The sequence below is a fragment of the Hypomesus transpacificus genome, chromosome 22, assembly GCF_021917145.1.
Source record: "Hypomesus transpacificus isolate Combined female chromosome 22, fHypTra1, whole genome shotgun sequence".
Taxonomy (NCBI): Eukaryota; Metazoa; Chordata; class Actinopteri; order Osmeriformes; family Osmeridae; genus Hypomesus; species Hypomesus transpacificus.
In genome coordinates, this window is record NC_061081.1 from 11,132,197 (window position 1) to 11,151,860 (window position 19,664).

At 49.5% G+C, this 19,664-nt stretch overlaps 2 protein-coding genes across 2 annotated transcripts in view; both read left to right on the forward strand.

The window, feature by feature from the left end:
* Window positions 1–4,217, forward strand: part of LOC124484423 (E3 ubiquitin-protein ligase RNF38-like) — a gene marked incomplete at its 5' end in the record, with an annotated part of 5,863 nt that extends 1,646 nt beyond the window's left edge. The window contains 1 exon segment of the mRNA XM_047045328.1: window positions 4,204–4,217. Within this exon segment, the coding sequence (XP_046901284.1) occupies window positions 4,204–4,217 (14 nt within the window).
* Window positions 4,218–4,529: 312 nt separating this feature from the next.
* rnf38 (ring finger protein 38) lies at window positions 4,530–14,692 on the forward strand. The gene is given in 12 exon segments (XM_047045007.1): window positions 4,530–5,244; window positions 8,584–8,786; window positions 8,945–9,029; window positions 9,032–9,346; window positions 9,907–10,071; window positions 10,320–10,490; window positions 10,644–10,805; window positions 10,896–10,999; window positions 11,115–11,202; window positions 11,538–11,659; window positions 11,761–11,860; window positions 12,134–14,692. Coding segments are annotated over 12 exon segments (1,695 nt in total). The 5' UTR covers window positions 4,530–5,127; the 3' UTR covers window positions 12,197–14,692.
* Window positions 14,693–19,664: the final 4,972 nt, after the last annotated feature.

Genomic DNA, 19,664 nt, shown 5'->3' on the forward strand with positions numbered 1-19,664 from the left:
TAAAGTGGTGGACGGTCTTTCAATTCTCTCTTTACTTTTCTCAATCTTTTTCTCTCTCCCCCTCCAGAGACGCCCTCGTCTCTCTCTCTCTCCACCCTCGGTCTTCACGCACTCTTCTCTCCTCCCTCTTCTTTGTTTTGAGGAAGGGATCATTTTAATGGATCTCTGGAAGAGGCTGGAGGACACTCCTACTCTTCGTCCATGTCCTCCATGTCCATATCCTCCTCCATGTCCATATCCTCCTCCATATCCTCCTCCATGTCCATATCCTCCTCCATATCCTCCTCCATGTCCATATCCTCCTCCATGTCCATATCCTCCTCCATGTCCATATCCTCCTCCATATCCTCCTCCATGTCCATATCCTCCTCCATGTCCATATCCTCCTCCATATCCTCCTCCATGTCCATATCCTCCTCCATATCCTCCTCCATGTCCATATCCTCCTCCATATCCTCCTCCATGTCCATATCCTCCTCCATGTCCATATCCTCCTCCATGTCCATATCCTCCTCCATGTCCATATCCTCCTCCATATCCTCCTCCATGTCCATATCCTCCTCCATGTCCATATCCTCCATGTCCATATCCTCCTCCATGTCCATATCCTCCTCCATGTCCATATCCTCCTCCATGTCCATATCCTCCTCCATGTCCATATCCTCCATGTCCATATCCTCCATGTCCATATCCTCCTCCATGTCCATATCCTCCTCCATGTCCTTGTCTTCTTGTCTTCCTTCACTCCTTTCCTCCGTCAGAAAGTGGGCAAAGAGGGAGGCTTTGTTTTTACTTCCTTTGTCCCGTTGGCCCTGGCAACCGCTTTTAATGTGGCACTTTTTTTGGGGGGGGGGGGGGGCACTTGCGACTTTGTTGCCTCAAATAAATACAAAGGGTGGGGGTTCCGTCATGGAAAAAATGTGTGCGTTTGTTAGATTTGGATTCCCCCTAAACTTAAAATAACCCCCCAATGAGGTTGTCCCTGGTTGCTCGCCACAGGTCCCCCCCCCCCCACCAACACCACCCCATATCTCTCCCTCACAGGATCTGCAGAGGAGGGGGTGGAGGATGAGGAGAGGACAGGAAGTTGGGAGGGATGGGTTTGGAGGAGGCAATCTCCCTTGCAAAGCATGGAGGGAAGGAAGAGGGGTGGTAGCCTAGATGTGTTAGGAAAGTAGTGGGGGGGAGGTGTGTGTGCAGGGGAGAGAGAGAGAGAGAGGGAGGGAGGGAGGGACGACTGAGGGGTAGTTATGGAGGGACTGAGAGGAGCTTAGTGAATGTAAGTTGGAGTCACTCAAGGAAGAAGAGAGGAAGGGAGGTGAATGAGTGTGAGAAGATGGAGGGGGGAGAGGGAGGGAGGCTCCTGTTTTTGGCATCTCTCTCCCTCTTGCCTCTATGTTGAGTTAGGGAGAGACTCAGACCACAACACTCTCTCTTTGTCTCTCTCTCTGGATCTCTTTTTCCCTCGGGGTATTTCTCTGGGTCTTTCCCCTTCCCCTTTTCCACCATATTACCCCCGGGTCTTGAACTGCTTTCGTTAAGGATCCTTGGAACCTCAATGCTATCTAGTGAACCAGCCTTCGTTTCCACCAGTTTTGAGTGGAACAATTGTGATCAAGGATGCATTGTCAAAAGTGGGCATTTTTACCTGTGTTTATTATTTGTTCTTGTGTCTGAGGTGAACCCATACAGTCCTGGCCAACTCTTTGACTAGTTCGGCACACAGCTTACTGTTTTGTTATGATACTTTAATTTTTTCTGAAGCTCAGGAGATGACCAGATCATCACCAAGCAGTGGGCATTGTTACCAGAGCTCTCTCTGGGTCTCTCTCTGGGTCTCTCTCTGGGTCTCTCTCTGGGTCTCTCTCTGGGTCTCTCTCTGGGTCTCTCTCTGGGTCTGTCTCTGGGTCTGTCTCTGGGTCTGTCTCTCTGTCTCTGTCTTTCTGGGTGTCTCTGTTTCTCTGTGGATGCTGAAAGTTAGATGTCGTTTATTTCCTGCTTTATCTTTCTAGTGTCTGTGGTTTTGATGGGTCTCTCTCTCTATGGGTCTCTCTTTCTGGGTCTATGTCTCTCAGGCTCTCTGGCTCTCTCTCTCTCTCTCTCTCTGGCTCTCTCTCTCTGGCTCTCTCTGGCTCTCAGTCTCTGGCTCTCTGTGTCTCTGTCTTTCTCTCTGCATATCCTTTGTAGCTTATGTTATGTGATGTGTGATGCATGAAGGTGTGTGTGTTGGGGAGGGGGTGTGTGTGTGTTTGTGTGTTTGTGTGTGTGTGAGAGCTGGGTGGCTTTGAGGAGGAAGCTGAAGGAGGGAGGGGGGGGAAGGGGCCAGAGGAACAGGCCTTGAATCTCAAGGCATCTCTCCCCCTGCTAGTTTGTGTCTGTCAGTGAGATGTAGAGAGAGAGAGATGGCGAAGGCTGGGGAAAGAAGACAAGGGAACGAGAAGGTCCAGTGGTGTGTGTGTGTGTTTGTGCACGTGTTTGTGTATGGCCCTTGTTTATCAGCAGTCTGGGTGGGCTGGAAAGAAGGACTTTGTCTGCCCAGACACACACACTTTTTACTTCACCTTGAGAAACCTGCTACTGACACACTGAAGGAGTGAGGGAGAGAATTGGGGGGGAAAGAGAGACAGGTGTAAGAGAGAGGAAAAAGAGCCTAGTGTGGAGTCTACATTGGGATTCCCCACCTAACAGCCAAGAAGGTCGCGGGCGCGCTCGCACACACACACACACACACACCCTTTCACAGCATAACATGTTCTTAGACAGTTAAGCAGTCAATGGGTTGACAGGTATTCCATGTCGGCCTATTCTAGGCCTATACTCCCATGCTGCTGCTGTTGGCCTGTGTGTGTGTGTGTGTGTGTTTGTGTGTTTTAGTGTGTGTGACAGAGAGAGAGAGAGAGACCGAGTTAAGGTGCCTGTGTAGGTGTCTGTGTTTAGTTAAGATTTGTGTTTAGATGTAAATGTGTGAAGATGTGATTTAAGGCGTGTGTGGGGGAGGGGGTAAGGGGGGGGGGGGTCGACACCGTGTTGTGTTCTGATCTGTCTCCTCCTCTGCCCAAGCCTGATAAGAGGAGAGGAGAGATGGAGAGGAGGACAATATTAAAAAGAGGAGAGGGAGAAAGAGAGACGGAAGAGTGAGTGGCGGGGGGTTGGGGGATGGGAGAGTGATAAATGAAAGTGGGGAAAAGGAACGGGGCATGTGAGGAGGGGCATGGAGGGAGGGAGAGGGAGAGGGAGAGGGAGAGGGAGAGGGAGAGGGAGAGGGAGAGGGAGAGGGAGAGGGAGAGGGAGAGGGAGAGCAGACGGAGGACAAGCAGACAGGAAGCGTGTGAGAGGGGGAGATGAGAGGTGTGTGTGGAGAAACGTGTTGGAAATGGGACAGGGTGATGAGGTGAAGGAGAGGGAGGGAGAGAGGAGGTGAGAGAGAGATAGAGATAGAGAGAGAGAGAGGAAATGGATAGAAATAGCTGATGCGCTCTCAGGCTTACAGAAAATCGATAGCAGTCAAGAGGGGCAGCCACAACCCCCACCTCTGCTTCCCTCTCTCTCCCCCCCCTCTCTCTTTCCCTCACACCTCTCACTTTCTCATTCTTTCTCACTCACTTGCTCTCTCTCTCTATCCTTTCACTCCTCTCTCATCCCACTTTTTCTCTTACTATTTCCCTTTGCTACTGCTAGCTTCTTCCTCTCCTCTCTTGCTACCATTTTTCTCTTCCCTCTTGACCCCTCCCTCCCTCTTCCTCCCCCGCCCGCCCCTCCTTTTCCACTCTCTCCACCGTCTCACCACCCCCCCCTCCCTGCTTCCTCTTCTCCCTCCCTTCCCACCACCCCCCCTATCCCCCATGGCAACCCCGACACATGCACTCAATCTCCCAACCCTGTGTGTGTGTGTGTGTGTGTGTGTTCCTGATAGAGATATAGTGATGTAGCTAGCCTGATCCAGCCTTGTTCTAGGCCACGCTGTACCCTGCTCTCAGTGCACTACTGAGGACCAGTACACACTCACATCTGCTTGGGCCCACTCATCACTCTAACCTCTCTCTCCCTCTCCTTCTTTCTTTCTTTCTCCCCCATCTCTCTGTATCTTTCCCTCTCAACATAGGATCTATGTTTGGCTCTCCCTCTCTCTTTGGATCTCTAGGTCAAAACAAACATTCCTAAAACCTTTCGCTCGTCTCTTTCGCTTTGTGCTGTTTTCCACAGGCAGGCTCGGCTAGTGAAGGGGGCCTTGAGGTAGTACTAACCAAAGAGTGTGGACTAACCAAGGACAGACCCCCTCCCTGGTCCCCCCCTCCCTGGTCCCCCCCTCCCTGGTCCCCCCCTCCCTGGTCCCCCCCTCCCTGGTCCCCCCCCTCCCTGGTCCCCCCTCCCTGGTCCCCCCCCTCCCTGGTCCCCCCCCTCCCTGGTCCCCCCCTCCCTGGTCCCCCCCTCCCTGGTCCCCCCCCTCCCTGGTCCCCCCCCTCCCTGGTCCCCCCCTCCCTGGTCCCCTCCTCCCTGGTCCCCCCCTCCCTGGTCCCCCCCTCCCTGGTCCCCCCTCCCTGGTTCCTCCATAGACCTCTGTGGCAAAGGGGGGAAATAAACCGAATGGAAGCTGTATATATGAAAACTATATATATATAAGTAAGTAAGATGGATCAAAAGATGTGTGTGTGGGGGGGGGGCGACAAAGGGAGTTTGAGTCTTAATGTGGAAGCAGCCAGTGTTGTCATCAGAAAGCTCCCTTCTCTAATCCAGGATTACTGTGTTTACCCGTGTGTTTGTGTGTGTGTGTGTGTGTGTCACTCTCTCTGTACTGATACCCCAACAGTACGACAACATGTTTGTGAGAGGGTGTGTGACGTGCTGTGTATCAGTGTCAAAGAGCACAGATATATGAGAACAATAACAACAATACAGATTAAAACCATCCCATCAACACACACACTTGTGAGGTCCACAGGCTTTAAAGTTGTTTTTAAAAGATGATTCTGCCTTGTACTAAGTAGCATGGAACAATATGGTGGCTATGATTTGGTTTTGTCTGGTCTTTGTATCCAATTGAATCTAAACTGTAAAAACAGCTCTGAGATCAGTGAATGAGCTCTAACTGGTGAGTGTTGTCCCGTAAAACAGCTCTGAGATCAGTGAATGAGCTCTAACTGTTGCGTGTTGTCCCATGGGGTCGCTGACAGCCATGTTCTTGTGCTTGTGTCTGCAGGAGCCATCGGAGGACCCTACCATGGCTGCGGAGAGGAGAGTGACAAGGTGAGGCTGGGGGCCACACCCTGCGCACGCACGCCAGACACACACACACACACACACACACACACACACACATCGGTCAGTGTGAGCGGAACTGTGACGCCCTGAGTCAGTGTCGCATGCTTGCAGAGTCAAGTCATCGCTCTGGTTGACCACCAAGAGCAGTTCTCTGTAGGACACACACACACACACACTCACACGGTGTCCTCTTAACTGATTGGCTCCTTTAAAAGGTGCTGTGTGAATGGATGAGCTGGTTGATTGTCAGGGTTACGTTAAAAGGCATTTCCAGACCCAAAACAAAGAGCCCAACAAATGGTTTGCTGCCATGTTGAAAGGCGGCGGGGGGAGGGAGTGTGTTTGTGGGTGGAGGGAGGGACTAATGAGTCCCTCGGTGGTCAGGATGGTCGATGTTGAGGACGGATGGATGGAGGGAAAGGATTTGGTGGGAGAGAGAAACAGAGGGAGAGAGAGGGAGAGTACAGCAGAGGGGAGAGGAGAGGAGGGAAGGGGCGATGGAGAGATTGAGGCTAGGTGGATAAGGGGTGGAAGACGACAAGAAGCTTGTGTTGGAGGGAGGTGGAAGGGAGGAGGAGGAGGCGGTAGGGAGCGAAGGAAGGAAGGAAGGAAAGAGGGAGGGAGGGAGGAGGTGCTAATGATTTCAGCTCCAGCTGGGGGACCCTGTTGGAGGGAGGGAGTGAAAGGAGGAAGGGAGGGAGGGAGGAAACGGTGGCTAAGGAAAAGAAATAGGCTTTGAAATGCAGAGGGTGGAAAAAGAGGTGTGTGTGTGGGACTGAGAGAGAGATTAATGCATACACATGTATGTAGAATGGCCCTGTACTTACTGTAAGTCGCTCTGGATAAGAGCTTCTGCCAAATTACTAAATGTAATGTACAGTTCAAGTAGACACACACAATAAACACAATTCGAGTGTGAAAGAATGAATAGTGTGCTACATGCACACATGGGTCTAATTAATGTGTGTGTGTACGAGAGGATGTGTGTGTTTTTTGCTCGCTGTGGGACCATGCCTTTCTGTATTTTGGTTCTCAGTGTTGACGGGGAAACCAGAACAGCTGCTCTCCTCACTTCCTGTGTGTGTGACACACTCACACACACACACTCACACACACACACTGTATACGGAGTGCAATAGAACAGAAGAAGGTGTGCTGTTTGTGCTTCCAGCCCACAAGGAACAGTGCAGAATGTAATAAGTGCAGAGCAGTTGTGTGTGTGTGTGTGATGATACTGAGGCTGTGTTTTTTCCTGTCTATTCCTCTTTAGCTGCTGGAGAGACACCAACAAGCACCCAGACGTGTGTGTGTGTGTGTGTGCGCGCTATAAACTGTATTTAAATAGGACTAGCTAGGCACACTGCTTGAAGATACAAACACTCCCCCCCCCCCCCCCCCCCCCCCCCCCTTTGTCTGGTTGGGCCCACCCCCCTAACCCTTTCCAACCCTGGCAGACAGGCCCATCAAAGTTTCATACTGATGGGGAGGGGAGGGGCCTGGTGCTTGCGTGGGTTTAGACAGGCCTGTGTGGCTTTCTGCTCGTTTAACTTTTGCCACGTCCCTTCAGATTTCTAACTGGGGTCTTGAGAAGTTAGAGGGGGGGGGGGGGGGGGGGGGATGTTGGCCTGAAAATGGGCATACTGGTTATCCTCCGGGGGGAAGGGGGGGGAAGAGGGGGTGTTTGGGAGCGATATTGGGGCATGGGTGTACTAGCCCGGTCATATGAGCAGTGAGGAGAGAATGGGCACACTGGTCCCCCTAGGGGCATATGTTTAGGCATGGTGCCTTACACACACACACACACACACACACACACACACACACACATGCGTCATGGTGTATAACCCTGTCTGACTCAAATCTGTTTAGTCATTAGGGGTCTAGTGGGCCCCCAGGCAGCCCCCTCCGCCCCCCACTTCCACATCCCTCCGTCTCTCCCCCCTCTGCCCCCCCCCGCCCTCTCTCTTTCCCCATGTCTCTCTGTTCCTCATCTCTCTCTGTTCCCCATCTCTCTCTGTTCCTCATCTCTCTCTTTCCTCATGTCTCTCTGTTCCTCATCTCTCTCTCTGTTCCCCATCTCTCTCTGTTCCCCATCTCTCTCCTCCATCTCTGTCTTCCACTGTCTCTGAGGTCATTGTTATGACTGGGGTTTGACCTGAGCCAGACTGGGCTCTACCCAATGCCAGGAGAGGGAGGGTACATGGTGTCAGCTCCGATTGGAGGAGGCTGGCATCAATCTGAGGGAGCTCCAGAGAGTACGCTACTATTTGAATCAGAGCTTCAAAACACATTTTCCGATGTATGATTTGTCTTAGGTTTCTGTTCAGTCGTTTTTTTTCTTTCTTTTTTTCTCTCAAACGCGTCTTTGAGAAAGTGTGCGTGTGTGTGTGTGCTTGTGTGGTGAAACGGACTGGCTGAGATACCTCGCACTAGAACTGGTGCACCAGAGGCAGCGGTCTGCATGGTGTGTGTGGGAAGCTCCCCAGCTGTTTGCTGTTAGCTATCATGCTGCTTTCATGGGCTGGGTGTGTGTGTGTGTGTTTGTGTGTGTGTGTGTGTGTGCGCGCCTCGTTAAAGTCACAGCCGCTGAGTCAGTTTATCACACTGCGTTACAACGTGTCCTGCCACCCTCTGATAGAAACTGTGTGTGTGTGTTTGTGTGTCTGATTATGAGTGTGTCTGAGTAAGTCTGACTCACTTTGAACAGCTTCCTTTATTTCCATATGAGCCACATGCTTGTGTGTGTTTGTCTTCATCCTACTCTGTGAAGGGTGTGTTGGCTTCACGTTTTTGAGACTGTGTGTGTGTGTGTGAGTAAGATGTCTGTCATGCACTGACTCGCAGATGACTATGGTATGTGTAGTATGATTCGCTCATGGTAAGATTGTGTTTGCTTGTGAGAGCACTTTTAGTGACTCACTTCACAGTAGACATAGTTTAGGGGAGATGATTCTCTACAGTTGAGTAAAAGTAGCCGTGTGTCATTTCACTGGTTTCAACGACTTTCCCAATCTCCAAGGGTGTGTGTGACTAGCAGAGCAGAACATTGGTGTGTTTGTGTTTGCGTGCTATAAAGTTCACTTCCAAGAAAGTGCCTCTTGGGTAATAGATTGCAGAGATGTCAGAGTCACACGTGTATACACCCTCACACGCACACTCACACACCCAATGCCATGAGTGAGGTGATCAGGGGAGTGTCTTATTGCCCAACCCCATCTTCGAGTAAGGGGGTGCCGCGTAACCACGGTGATAGGGATGGATGTGTCAGAATGGATGTGCGAGATGATGGAAATAATCCCAGTCTCCCCCTCTCTCTCCCCACAGAGTGAGGACAGCCCCAGCCCCAAGCGCCAACGGCTCTCCGGCCAATCGGTGTTGGACCTGTCCTCCGTGGCCCCGCCCTCCACCCCCTCGCCCCCCATGCGGCCCTGGGAGTTGCCGCCCAGCCGGAGGCCGCACCCCTTCCCCCACCACCCCCCCCACTACCCCCCGGAGCGCTGCCTCACTCCCGCCCGCCACCGACGGAGGTAGGCCACGCCCCTGGACCTGATGTGTGTGTGACTGACTGCACTTCGAGGTCTGTTGAACACAGGAATGACCCTCTTGCCTTTTTTTCCCTCCCTCCCTCCCTCCCTCCCTCCCTCCCTCCCTCCCTCCCTCCCTCCCTCCCTCCCTCCATCCCTAGCCCACCGGCCCGACGCCAGCGAGCCGCCTGTCCCGCCCCCCACGCCACGTGCCCCCCCACCACCCCTCCCCTCCGGGGGCTCGTGTAGGAGGAGGTGGAGGGCTACCCCCCGACCTCCGTCAGGACGAGAACTACCGCCTGCATCACCACCCGTCTCCCCCCCCACCTCCACCACCACCCCTCCACCCTCACCTCTCCCACCACCCCTCCTCCGCCCTGCCCCATCCAGGCTACCAGCCCCAGCCCCAGTCAGCCTACGGCGGGCAGCCTTCCGGTGGCGGGGGCGCCGAGGAGCCTCGAGCCTTCCACCCCCCGGCGCTGTCGCCGCGGCTACTGCACCCGGCCGCCCACGCTCACCACACGCAGCAGCAGGGAGCCATGGTGATGGACCTCCATGAACAGGTGTGTGTGTCACGCAGTGCATTGGATGTGTATTGGGATCCTTCCTGGTCGTTACAAAATGACGTGTTGACTTGATGTCGTTGAAGAATATAGCTGTTCGCTTCTATCAAACATGTAATTCGCTCCCTGTCACTGGGGTGTGTTTGGGTGGATTCATGCTGTGAATTAAAACCCCCCTGTCTCTCTCCCTGTCTCTCTCCCTGTCTCTCTCCCTCCCTGTCTCTCTCCCCCCCTGTCTCTCTCTCTCCCTGTCTCTCTCCCTGTCTCTCTCCCTCCCTGTCTCTCTCCCTGTTTCTCTCCCTGTCTCTCTCTCTCCCTGTTTCTCTCCCTGTCTCTCTCCCTCCCTGTTTCTCTCCCTGTCTCTCTCCCCCCCCTGTCTCTCTCCCTGTCTCTCTCTCTCTCCCTGTTTCTCTCCCTGTCTCTCCCCCCCCTGTCTCTCTCTCTCTCCCTGTCTCTCTCTCTCCCTGTTTCTCTCCCTGTCTCCCCCCCCCTGTCTCTCTCTCTCCTTGTCTCTCTCTCTCCCTGTTTCTCTGCCTGTCTCTCTCCCTCCCTTCCTCCAGTTGCAACAGGGTACCGTCCCCGTCTCGTACACGGTGACCCCGGTCCCGCCCCACGGCTTAGCCCCGCCCCTGTGCACGGGGCAGCACCTCCCCCAGGCCTGCTCCTCCCAGCCACAGGTGCCCCCCTGCAGCGTGGTGTTCAGCACCGGACAGCACTACCACCCGGTAAGTGTGTGTGTGGCCGTCAGGCGTTTACAAGAGGTTCTGTGTTCATTGTTCTGCGCCTCTGTGTAGTTTTTTTGTAACTCGTTGGTTAAGCCTGCCCTCATGTGGCCAAATGTGGTAACATTAATATAATGTATACCTTTGGAAAATAAATCTCTCCTCTCTCTGTCTCTCTCTCTCTCCTCTCTCTTTCTGTCTGTCTCCTCTCTCTTTCTGTGTCTCTCTCTGTGTGTCTCTCTCTCTCTCAGATGTTGCAGGCCTGCTCAGTGCAGCACCTGCCGGTCCCCTATGCCTTCCCCTCCCTCCTCTCCAGCGACCCCCCCTTCCTGCTCCACCCCCCCCACCTCTCGCACCACCCGTCCCACCATCTACCCCCGCCGGGGCACTTCCTGCCCTTCCAGACACAACAGCCCCGATCGGTGAGACAAGACACTCTGCACTGCTGTGTTGTGGAGTACAGATGCAGGATTAGCATGACGTGTCCAAAACACCTGTAAACAACACCAGCATAGTTTCACCACTATCTCCTTCAAAAGCACATAATAACCCTTTGTCGTGTGTGTGTGTGTTAGCCTTTACAGAGAATCGAGAACGAGGTGGAGCTTCTGGGGGAGCACCTGTCGGTGGGGGGGTTCAACTACCCCCACGGGGCTCCCCACCCGTCCTCCCTGCCCCCCTCCACCCCCCTCCAGTTCCTCTCGCACGACCCCCTGCCCCAGGAGCTCTTCGGAGTGGTGAGGACTCCGACACACACACACACACACACCTGGATCTGTTCCTATCATCTGGATGGTGTTCAAAAATGCTTTCTTTCCTTCCCCTAGCCCTACCCCCACTTCATGCCTCGGCGAATCACAGGGCGGCGCTACCGCTCCCAACAGACGGTTCCCCCGCCCCCCTACCACCCCAGCTTCTTGCCTTACTTCCTGTAAGTACTACCTTCTTCCTGTTGAGTGGCTGTTCTCATGCAATGTATTGTCAATATTACTGAGAAAAAAATCTGAAAATCTGATGTGAAATCTCTTTATCTTTGTCTCTCTCAGGTCGATGCTTCCTGTGGCTCCCACAGTGGGTCCAACTACCATAAGTCTAGAGCTGGACGTGGATGATGGGGAAGTGGAGAACTATGAGGTAAGCTAACAGCAATGCTACTGCTAACCCTGTAGTAAGCTAACAACAAAGCTATTGTCAACACTGTAGTAAGCTAGCAGAAAACCTATTACTAATACTGGAGTTAGCCAGCAGCAACGCCATTGCCAACACTGTAGTAAGCTAGCAGCAATGCTACTGCTAACACCGTAGTAAACTAACAGCTTTGGTAACACATGTGAGGGGTATGACAATGCATACCCCTCACACTTAACAATGTTTGGAACCTAGAAGCTAATCAAGAACAGAATACTTAATGCCCCCATTACTCTACATGTCTCCAGTCTGAACCATGACCTTTGACCTCTGTGATTAAGGCTTTGCTGAACTTGGCGGAGCGCCTGGGAGAGGCCAAGCCTCGCGGTCTGACCAAGGCTGACATCGAGCAGCTGCCTTCTTACCGCTTTAACCCCAACAACCACCAGTCAGAACAGACCCTGTAAGTACCACGCGAGCGTGTGTGTCTCTGTCTGTCTGTGTTGGGTCCGTGCATGATATCATTTTTCTGGCGTGTGTGTGAACCGTGCCCCTGCGTTCCAGGTGTGTGGTGTGTATGTGCGACTTCGAGTCTCGTCAGCTGCTGCGAGTGCTGCCCTGCAACCACGAGTTCCACGCCAAGTGTGTGGACAAGTGGCTTAAGGTGAGCTGGAACCACCCGTAAAGCAGAAAGCACTAGTTATGAAATGATTGTTCATATTATACATATATATATATTCTTGGTGTTCAAATGTGTTGTTACTTTGAGAGATACTCAACTTATCTCAGAGACTAGGAGGTTGATCTCCAGAGGAAAAGGGTGGCAGAGTGGACATATGGCAACATTTCAGGGCTTGACTTGTCCCTCCCTCTCTTCTTTGTCTCTCCCTCCCCCCTCTCTCCCTCCTTCCATTCTTTTCCCTCCTCCCCCCTCCAGGCCAATAGGACCTGTCCTATCTGCCGGGCCGATGCCTCAGAAGTTCAGAGGGATTCCGAGTGACCTTTGACCCCCCTGCCCTCGTTCTTCCTGCTTCCTGCTGGACAGTTGCCCAGGGATCAGCCCCCCCCCCCCCCCCCCCCCCAACACCAACACCAACACCAACACAAGAGGAAACCCATCCTGTTAGGGCAGATTGGTGACTGGTGGGACAATGACCTAAGAGTAGACGGATCCTCTCCACCTCTCTCATTCACCAAATCCCCCCCCCAAAAAAAATCCCAAGCCCCTCCCACAATGGCCATGATCATAGCCACAATGGACTTCTTTCAAGCCACCTGGTGTCGGATGGACAGAAACACAATGAACTGAAAAACTGTGTAGTTTTACCACAAACCTAATGGAAAATTGGAAGTCCAAAGATTGACTTAAATTCTTGTTTTTGTTATTCTTATCACCTGTTTCGGGATCCTGTTGTTTTTGGTTGTTGTTTTTCAAACGACATTGTTTATTTACTTTTGGTGTGTGTGTGTACTAACATTCCTGGTTTAAGCAGTTGAGTGGTCGACAGTTGTGCATTATTGTATGCCGAAAACATATGTAAAACGAAAAGAAATGAAGATTGAGAATGGGAAAGGGTGTGTTTGTGAGTGTGCGTGCGTGCGAGAGATTGAGACTCTTCCGTGTTATTTATACAGTATGTGTGGTACAATACACTGGCTTCCTGCTCTCACGTCTGTCTTCAATGTGATTGGCTGAGGCTGTACGCTGACACAGGATGAGTTTTTGTAGATGTGGAAGAGGAGGATTGTTGAAAGTGTAGTTTCAGAAGGATCGAATGCATGTCTTCACTTTGCCTCGGCTTGTCTCTTCCTTATCACTACCTCCTTTCAGTTTGTTCCCTCCTTCTCCTTTCCTCAGCCAAACAACACTTAGGAGGGGCTGACGCTGGCGATGCAACCTTTCACTCGACCAAACACTCTCCTTGCTGCAGAGTTCTGACCCTACCAATATGGCTGCTCCCGAGTCCCAGTGAGAGAGAGAGCAGGCTCCTGTCACCGAGGTCTTAATGTGTTGGGGCTGGCAGCCATGTTGGTAAGGTCCTCAGGGCCTCCTCCTCATACCCGGTGGGCAGAATGGTGGGACGAGTTTGCTGTAGTAACTCAAGACCTAGAGGTCTTGGTTGTTGGTGTGTTTTCGTGTGGGTTTCACTTCACAGGTTTATTTTCATGTGGTGAAAAGGGGAGTGGTTTAACTTTGCTATTCACTAGTATTCCATGAACCAGCGCTTGGTGGAATAATCCTACTTTTAATTTTTTTCACCCCTCCCTTTCTCATCTGGTGTGTACAAGTTTGGTGAGGAATGCTTCGAGTTTTGATTTCAGTCACAAATGAGCACAATGTGACCTTGGATTATGTAGCATTATTTGTAGGTTGGATGTATGTCTGTGCCTGTTGGTTGAGAAGTCTTTGTCTCTGGTCCCAGTGACACACATGCATCTGAAAGAAGCAGCATCTGTCAAACTGCCTCAACACTTCCCTCGCTCACCTTTGACCTCACTCTGTCTCTCTCTCTCTTTCTTCCTCCCCCCCTTCCCTCCTTAGATTGTATCTAAACCCCTCACACACACTCCCTCTTCATCCATCCGTCACATTCATTACCGGCATTTTAACCCCCTTTTTCTGTGATCTGTTCTAAAAATCGAAACAAAAACAACTTTGAAGAATGTCATACAAATGCTATGTAAAGGACAGTGTATTTCAACACCAGAGTGAGCCAGGCACCCGCAGTGTCTTATTAAGATATGCCTTTAACAGATAACCGTTCTCAGAGCTGGCGTTGCCTCTGTCGGCCGACTCCAGGTCAGACGTACTGCACCTAAATTTATTGAAAAGGGGAGGGGGGGGGGGGCATCCCCCTTTTCCCTGCCCCAAACCAATCACCAGTGTTCTATAGGCCAGTGTCAAGAGGTCATATCCATGGCAGCGTTTTCTTTCTTTTTTTTTGTACCCAAGTGGCGAATGACAATGGTTGTAACTGCCATGTGCAGCGTCCATTTTGTGTCATAGGATTGTTGTCATTAGTGTTTCTCCTGCTCAGTACACTAGCAGTTACCTCGTTTCACTATTTATATATACCAAGAATACTCAACCGTCACACGAGCAACTGAATTTCATTTTGTTGATCGTTGATATTTCCCCCATTTTTTTGTTTGTCGGGATGTTAAGAATCTTTTTTTTGTTTTGTTTTTTTAAGTACACGCAACTATATATCATTTAACATGATGTTGTTTTTCTATGTATGATATCTGTAACCAAAATCATTTGAAGGCTTGATATGAAATTTTTAACAAAACATTTGTACATTTTTTATGAGAGTTATCACTAGTAATGCTTTACTAAGTAGTGCAATGAATTTTTATTTGTAATCCCTTTCCTTCTTGTCTTTTTGGATTTCAAAGGGTGGTCCAATAATAAATGTATAATGTCCTCTTCCACTCCTTGTCTTTTTGGATTTCAAAGGGTGGTCCAATAATAAATGTATAATGTCCTCTTCCACTCCTTGTCTTTTTCCCCCCCCCATTTGTTCATTGTTCATCTTTTTGTTTAGCTCTCCGGTTTTTGTTCAGGTACACCGTTTAGCCCCTTCTTTCAAAGGCTTTAGCTGTGTGTGAAAGTGCCATGGAAACCGTCTTTACATGGGTCTCTATAATTCCACTATTGGGTTTTGCTTCTAGTGGTTTCATGAGAATTCCAAGTGCAGTTTTCACACAAAGCCACTAGATGTCAGTGTTAAAACGCTGTCCTAATGGTGCTATGGCATTATTTCTCCTGTACATGCAATGCTCAAATTGAACCACTTGGGAGCGGTGTGGGTCCCAAATTGAAACAGTTTCACATTTCTTTTGTATGAAAAAAGACTTTACAAAATAATGTAATTATTATTAAATAGCCCATACATGAAGTATCCAAGTCTACTCACATTTACATAAGCCCTCTCTCTCACAAACACACACCCCCTGCCTTAGGTCAATGGAGCAACATCACACAACCTCTGATCCCTCATAACACATGCATGTGTCGCTGAAGCTTAGTTCAGTTGAGCCTGAAGCCATGCACACCCTGACCAGTCACCCCCATTGACCTTGATGCCTTCATGTGGGGTTAGCTTAGCATTATAATTTGCTACATGGAGAGAAGATTGCGAATAACTACTCCAACAGAGTGTCTCAGCATGGCAGGTGTATCCCCCTCAATCCGTTACACAAAGTTACGCCACACAAACCTTGAGAATCCCTTCAGTGTTGTTACAACATTGACCCAAGTCCTTAGGCGAGTTTGTAAACACCCAGCTGACACGTGTGAACCTCATGTAATATCTCATTTTGAGAGAATTAATTAACACGAGAAAACAAGAGAAAATCATAACTCCAGATGCACACACTTGTTTCCTCTACTCCTGGAGAAAGAGAGAGGAAAGGGAGGATGAGAAGAGAGCTAGTTAGGTCAACAGATACAATTGTTCGGATGAATGTGGTGAGCACTCTTCTGTTGCAAAACAATACATGAGTTTAGGGGCGTCCATCTTGTTGCGACAGCAAACATTGTGCTGCAGTGTGGTTGAAACTCACTGTAGCATTGTAAACTCTCTCTGGACTAAATTAAACATTTAACATGATTCACACACCAAGGGCCATCTCTCCCTCTCCTTTCTCCCCCCTCTCTCTATCTTTCTCTGACCTAGATTCATGGTAGTGTGTGACTCGGCCAGGTCACAAATAAAATTTAGACAAGCAACAGAGAAAGCATGATTGAATCTAGACAAACTCGGGCTCATCCTCTAAAACAGGATATGTGAGCTGTCTGGTTCTGATTGGGCAATGTCTTAGTACCCCTGGTGACATCACAGCTAATAAAACTAAAATGTTAGCATCATGGGAATCTAATATATTCCAACTCTTTTCTATTTTCTCACACTTTTACTTTTGCTCGTCATTTCTTTTGTTTTCTTTTGTCTTTTTCCTTCACTACAAATCTGAAACTAAACTGTTGTTGACCTTAACAAAGAGGCCCGTTCACTGTTAGGGATTGTTAAATTAGATGAATAAACAAAATAAACACAAGGATGGATGGAATCTGAAATGGATTGAGGTTGCCTGAAGGCTTGAGAGGGCTGCTCCAAGATGAATGCAACCCATGACCACCTGATAATGTTGGATATTGTGAGATTATTGGTTCTGATCATCACTGTTATGTGGTGATACCATTAGGTCAAGGTCATATGATCTACTTAGTTTTGCTGGGGAGCAGCTGCAAATGGATAAAAGATTGGATGAAATATTGCATCATTTTTATCGTCAGAGCCACAGCTGAACGCCTGCCTGACAGATTAAAATGAGGTGTGTAAAAACCGGGAGCTTTTTTGTAAAATAAGAAAAGTTTCCTTTTTTACTAGCTAAATGAGTCTGCTGAAAGATGTGAAAACAGATAGCTTGCCATGTTCTGCAACACTGTCAATGTCTAGCATCATTATCAACCTTCTTTATCTCAGCTTGTCCAATTAAGATCAGAGCACCCCACACAAGGCGCACACACCCAAATCAGACCAGCTCATTAGCTCGATAGCTCCAAACAGTGTTATCCACTGATCTCTGGCCAGCTATGCTACACAAGATAAATGTACAGAAGGCCACGTGTCACATCTGGTAGAAATCAATGTCTTCTTTGGTACAGTAGCCTGAATTGAAGTAGTCATGTGCTAGCCTGCAACCACTCATAAGTGGACTTCTACCATCTGACTGTACAAGCAGCTGAATGGAAGCTGAAGAGCATGTCATGTCATATTGTGTAGATGTCTGAAGTGTGTGTGTGTGTATATATCACAGCATTTCTACGCGGATACAGCGTACTAAGATTGGTTTTACACACATACATATGCACTCAAATAGCACATGACGGTAAGTGTGGCACCGCCCTCTCTCTTTCTTCCTCTTTCTCTCCGTTGCCACACTCTCTCCTCCACACCCACTCTCCGTCTCTGTCTTGACCTGAGAGAGAATCCTGTGGGTTTGATTCAGACCAGCTCCAGTGTTTGTGCCAGCAGATGGGCTGTCAGCAGAACAGAGGCCCTGTTACACCATCTTGTTAGCATTACAAGCTGCTGGTTGCTAATGAGTGGATTCTCCTGTCTCAGACACACTGACGCTGAGCTCCATAGGTACAGCACTGGGCAGGGCGGGCGTGGTTGTAACTGGTAGTAGCACACACGTAATTGCACACAGATGGTGGCCAATTTTAATCGTGAAGAAAGACATTTTTTCTGTACAGCACTTCAGTGGATGATGAAATCGTTGCTCGCCCGCAGACGCACACACATTCACGTGCTCTCTCTTTTTTTCGCACTCACTTCTGTTTCACTCTTTCTTTCACTTTCTGTCTTTCTCAATTCAATTGCTTTATAGACGCGTTAAGAGATGTTTCAAATCCAGTTGAATTTGGTCAAAAGTCAGTATGAAGACCCCCCCATGAATACTTGCCAAGATTGCCATCTCTATTAGTGTCAGAGCTGGTTACCACACAGTGTTTATAGAGGCTGTAGTTGCGGTTGTATTTAGATGACCCAAGTTTGCACCCCAGTGTGGGCAGAATGTGGAGAAAGCAATACTGACGAGTGGTGCAACTCTCTCTCTCTCTTTCTCTATGTCCTGAGGAAACCCTGATCACTCACAGTGTTCCGGTCGGCTGGCGGAGTTACATGATTGGCCTTGCACCTGGCTCCGACAGGAATGTTCCGCAGTGTTCCGTCACCTCGCATGGTGTTCCAAAGAGTTCTCCAGAGCTCCAGTGTTCCATACATGCACCAAAAGGTCACAGATGGAGAGGTTAGCCTTCCTTTCTTATCCAGAATATTCAATTTGATGATGTATCTCACACTCTCTCTAATTCTTTCTTTTTTTCTGCCTTTGGCAGTTGTTTAAAATGGCCCATCTCCAGCTCTATTCTCAAGTCTCTATTCTTACCACTCCACTACACGCGCACACACACACACACACACACACACACAGAGCCATCTCCTCAAGTAACCTTTAATATGAGGGGATCACTCTGATGAAGATAAAGCAGGACTGGGAAGGGTTGAGATGGGGTAAGGAGAGAAAAATAAAGAGATGAGAAAGAGGGATAACGGAGATGGAGTAGTGTGGGCCTGTCTGTCTGATGGTGTCTGGGCACAGTGAGACAGGAAATGACCTCACATCGACCTTGGGCTTTCAACCGTTAATACTGACAGGTCTAGGAATGTCAGACGAGATTTGCTCCAACTGGGAACACACATGGACATTTGAGAGAGAAAGAGGGATGAGTAACCTTGCTTGCGAGATGAGCGCACAGATATAAGAGACACACGCAAGAGCACACACATGAACGATTACACGCTGACTAAAGGGTGGAGGACACACCCACAGGAGAGCAGGTGCAGAACAGCCTCCAGGTTTGGGTGCCTGTCACATGTTCCACCTGAGCTCTCTCTGTGTGTGTGTGTGTCTGTGTGTGTGTGTCTGTGTGTGTGTGTGTGTGTAGCCTATGTGTCCATGTGTGTTCCCCTGTCTGGTTTCCCGGGCCTGTCTATATGTCCATGCGTGTCACACAAAAGAACACACACCTGCGTCCAGCTGGAACCAACCAGCTGGAACCAACGCAAACCATGACCCCCCCCCCCTCCTATCTTTATCCTTAATGTCAATCCTCATCAACCACCCCCATTATCACCGCCATGGTTGTAGTCTTTTGCTTTATTCTTTATAGATAGCCTACAAACCATTACAATGCTACTGTATGTCCTGCTGAAGAGCTATAGAATGCAGACTAGCATTACAAACTTAGAAGGCACTCAAAACAAACACATTAAAGTATCCACTCACAGTCAATGAGCAAAGAGGTCATTGATCCAGAATGGTCGTTGATTGATCAATGACCGCATTTGCTGATCTTGTGTTTTGTTGATGACGGCACTTCTTAGTGGGCCCCTGTATTGGTAACATCAATAGGCATGAGTTTTTAATAGTGATGCTGTGCTACCCAGATCCACTCTAATGCTTTTTAAGTCGAGCCGTATACTTAGAACTGGTGTACAGTTGTCTAATGGAATATTCAGGTACTTTAAAAAGCAAGTTAAAAGCTTGAAGGTATACAGTATTTGAAAACAGAGTATGTATGTCGAATGAGAAATAACTAATTCTTATAAGACACAAATGCTCTATTTATCTCAATCTCCCATTCTGTTTGTCTATTTTCTATTTGTTTCTTTTCATTACGTTGTTATCCACAAAGTGTCTCTTTGTGTGTGATCGCCCATCGTGGACGTGAGGCCCACACTGAGGATTTCTGCTCAGAAAGAAGAGACAGATAGATAGGTAGAACTTCCCTCACACAGGCTGCACAAGGAGGATACATATTATGTGACCCACCTGTCACCACACGTCCTGGATGCACACATAAATACTGTGTGCAGGGGACATTCATAGCTTCCTGT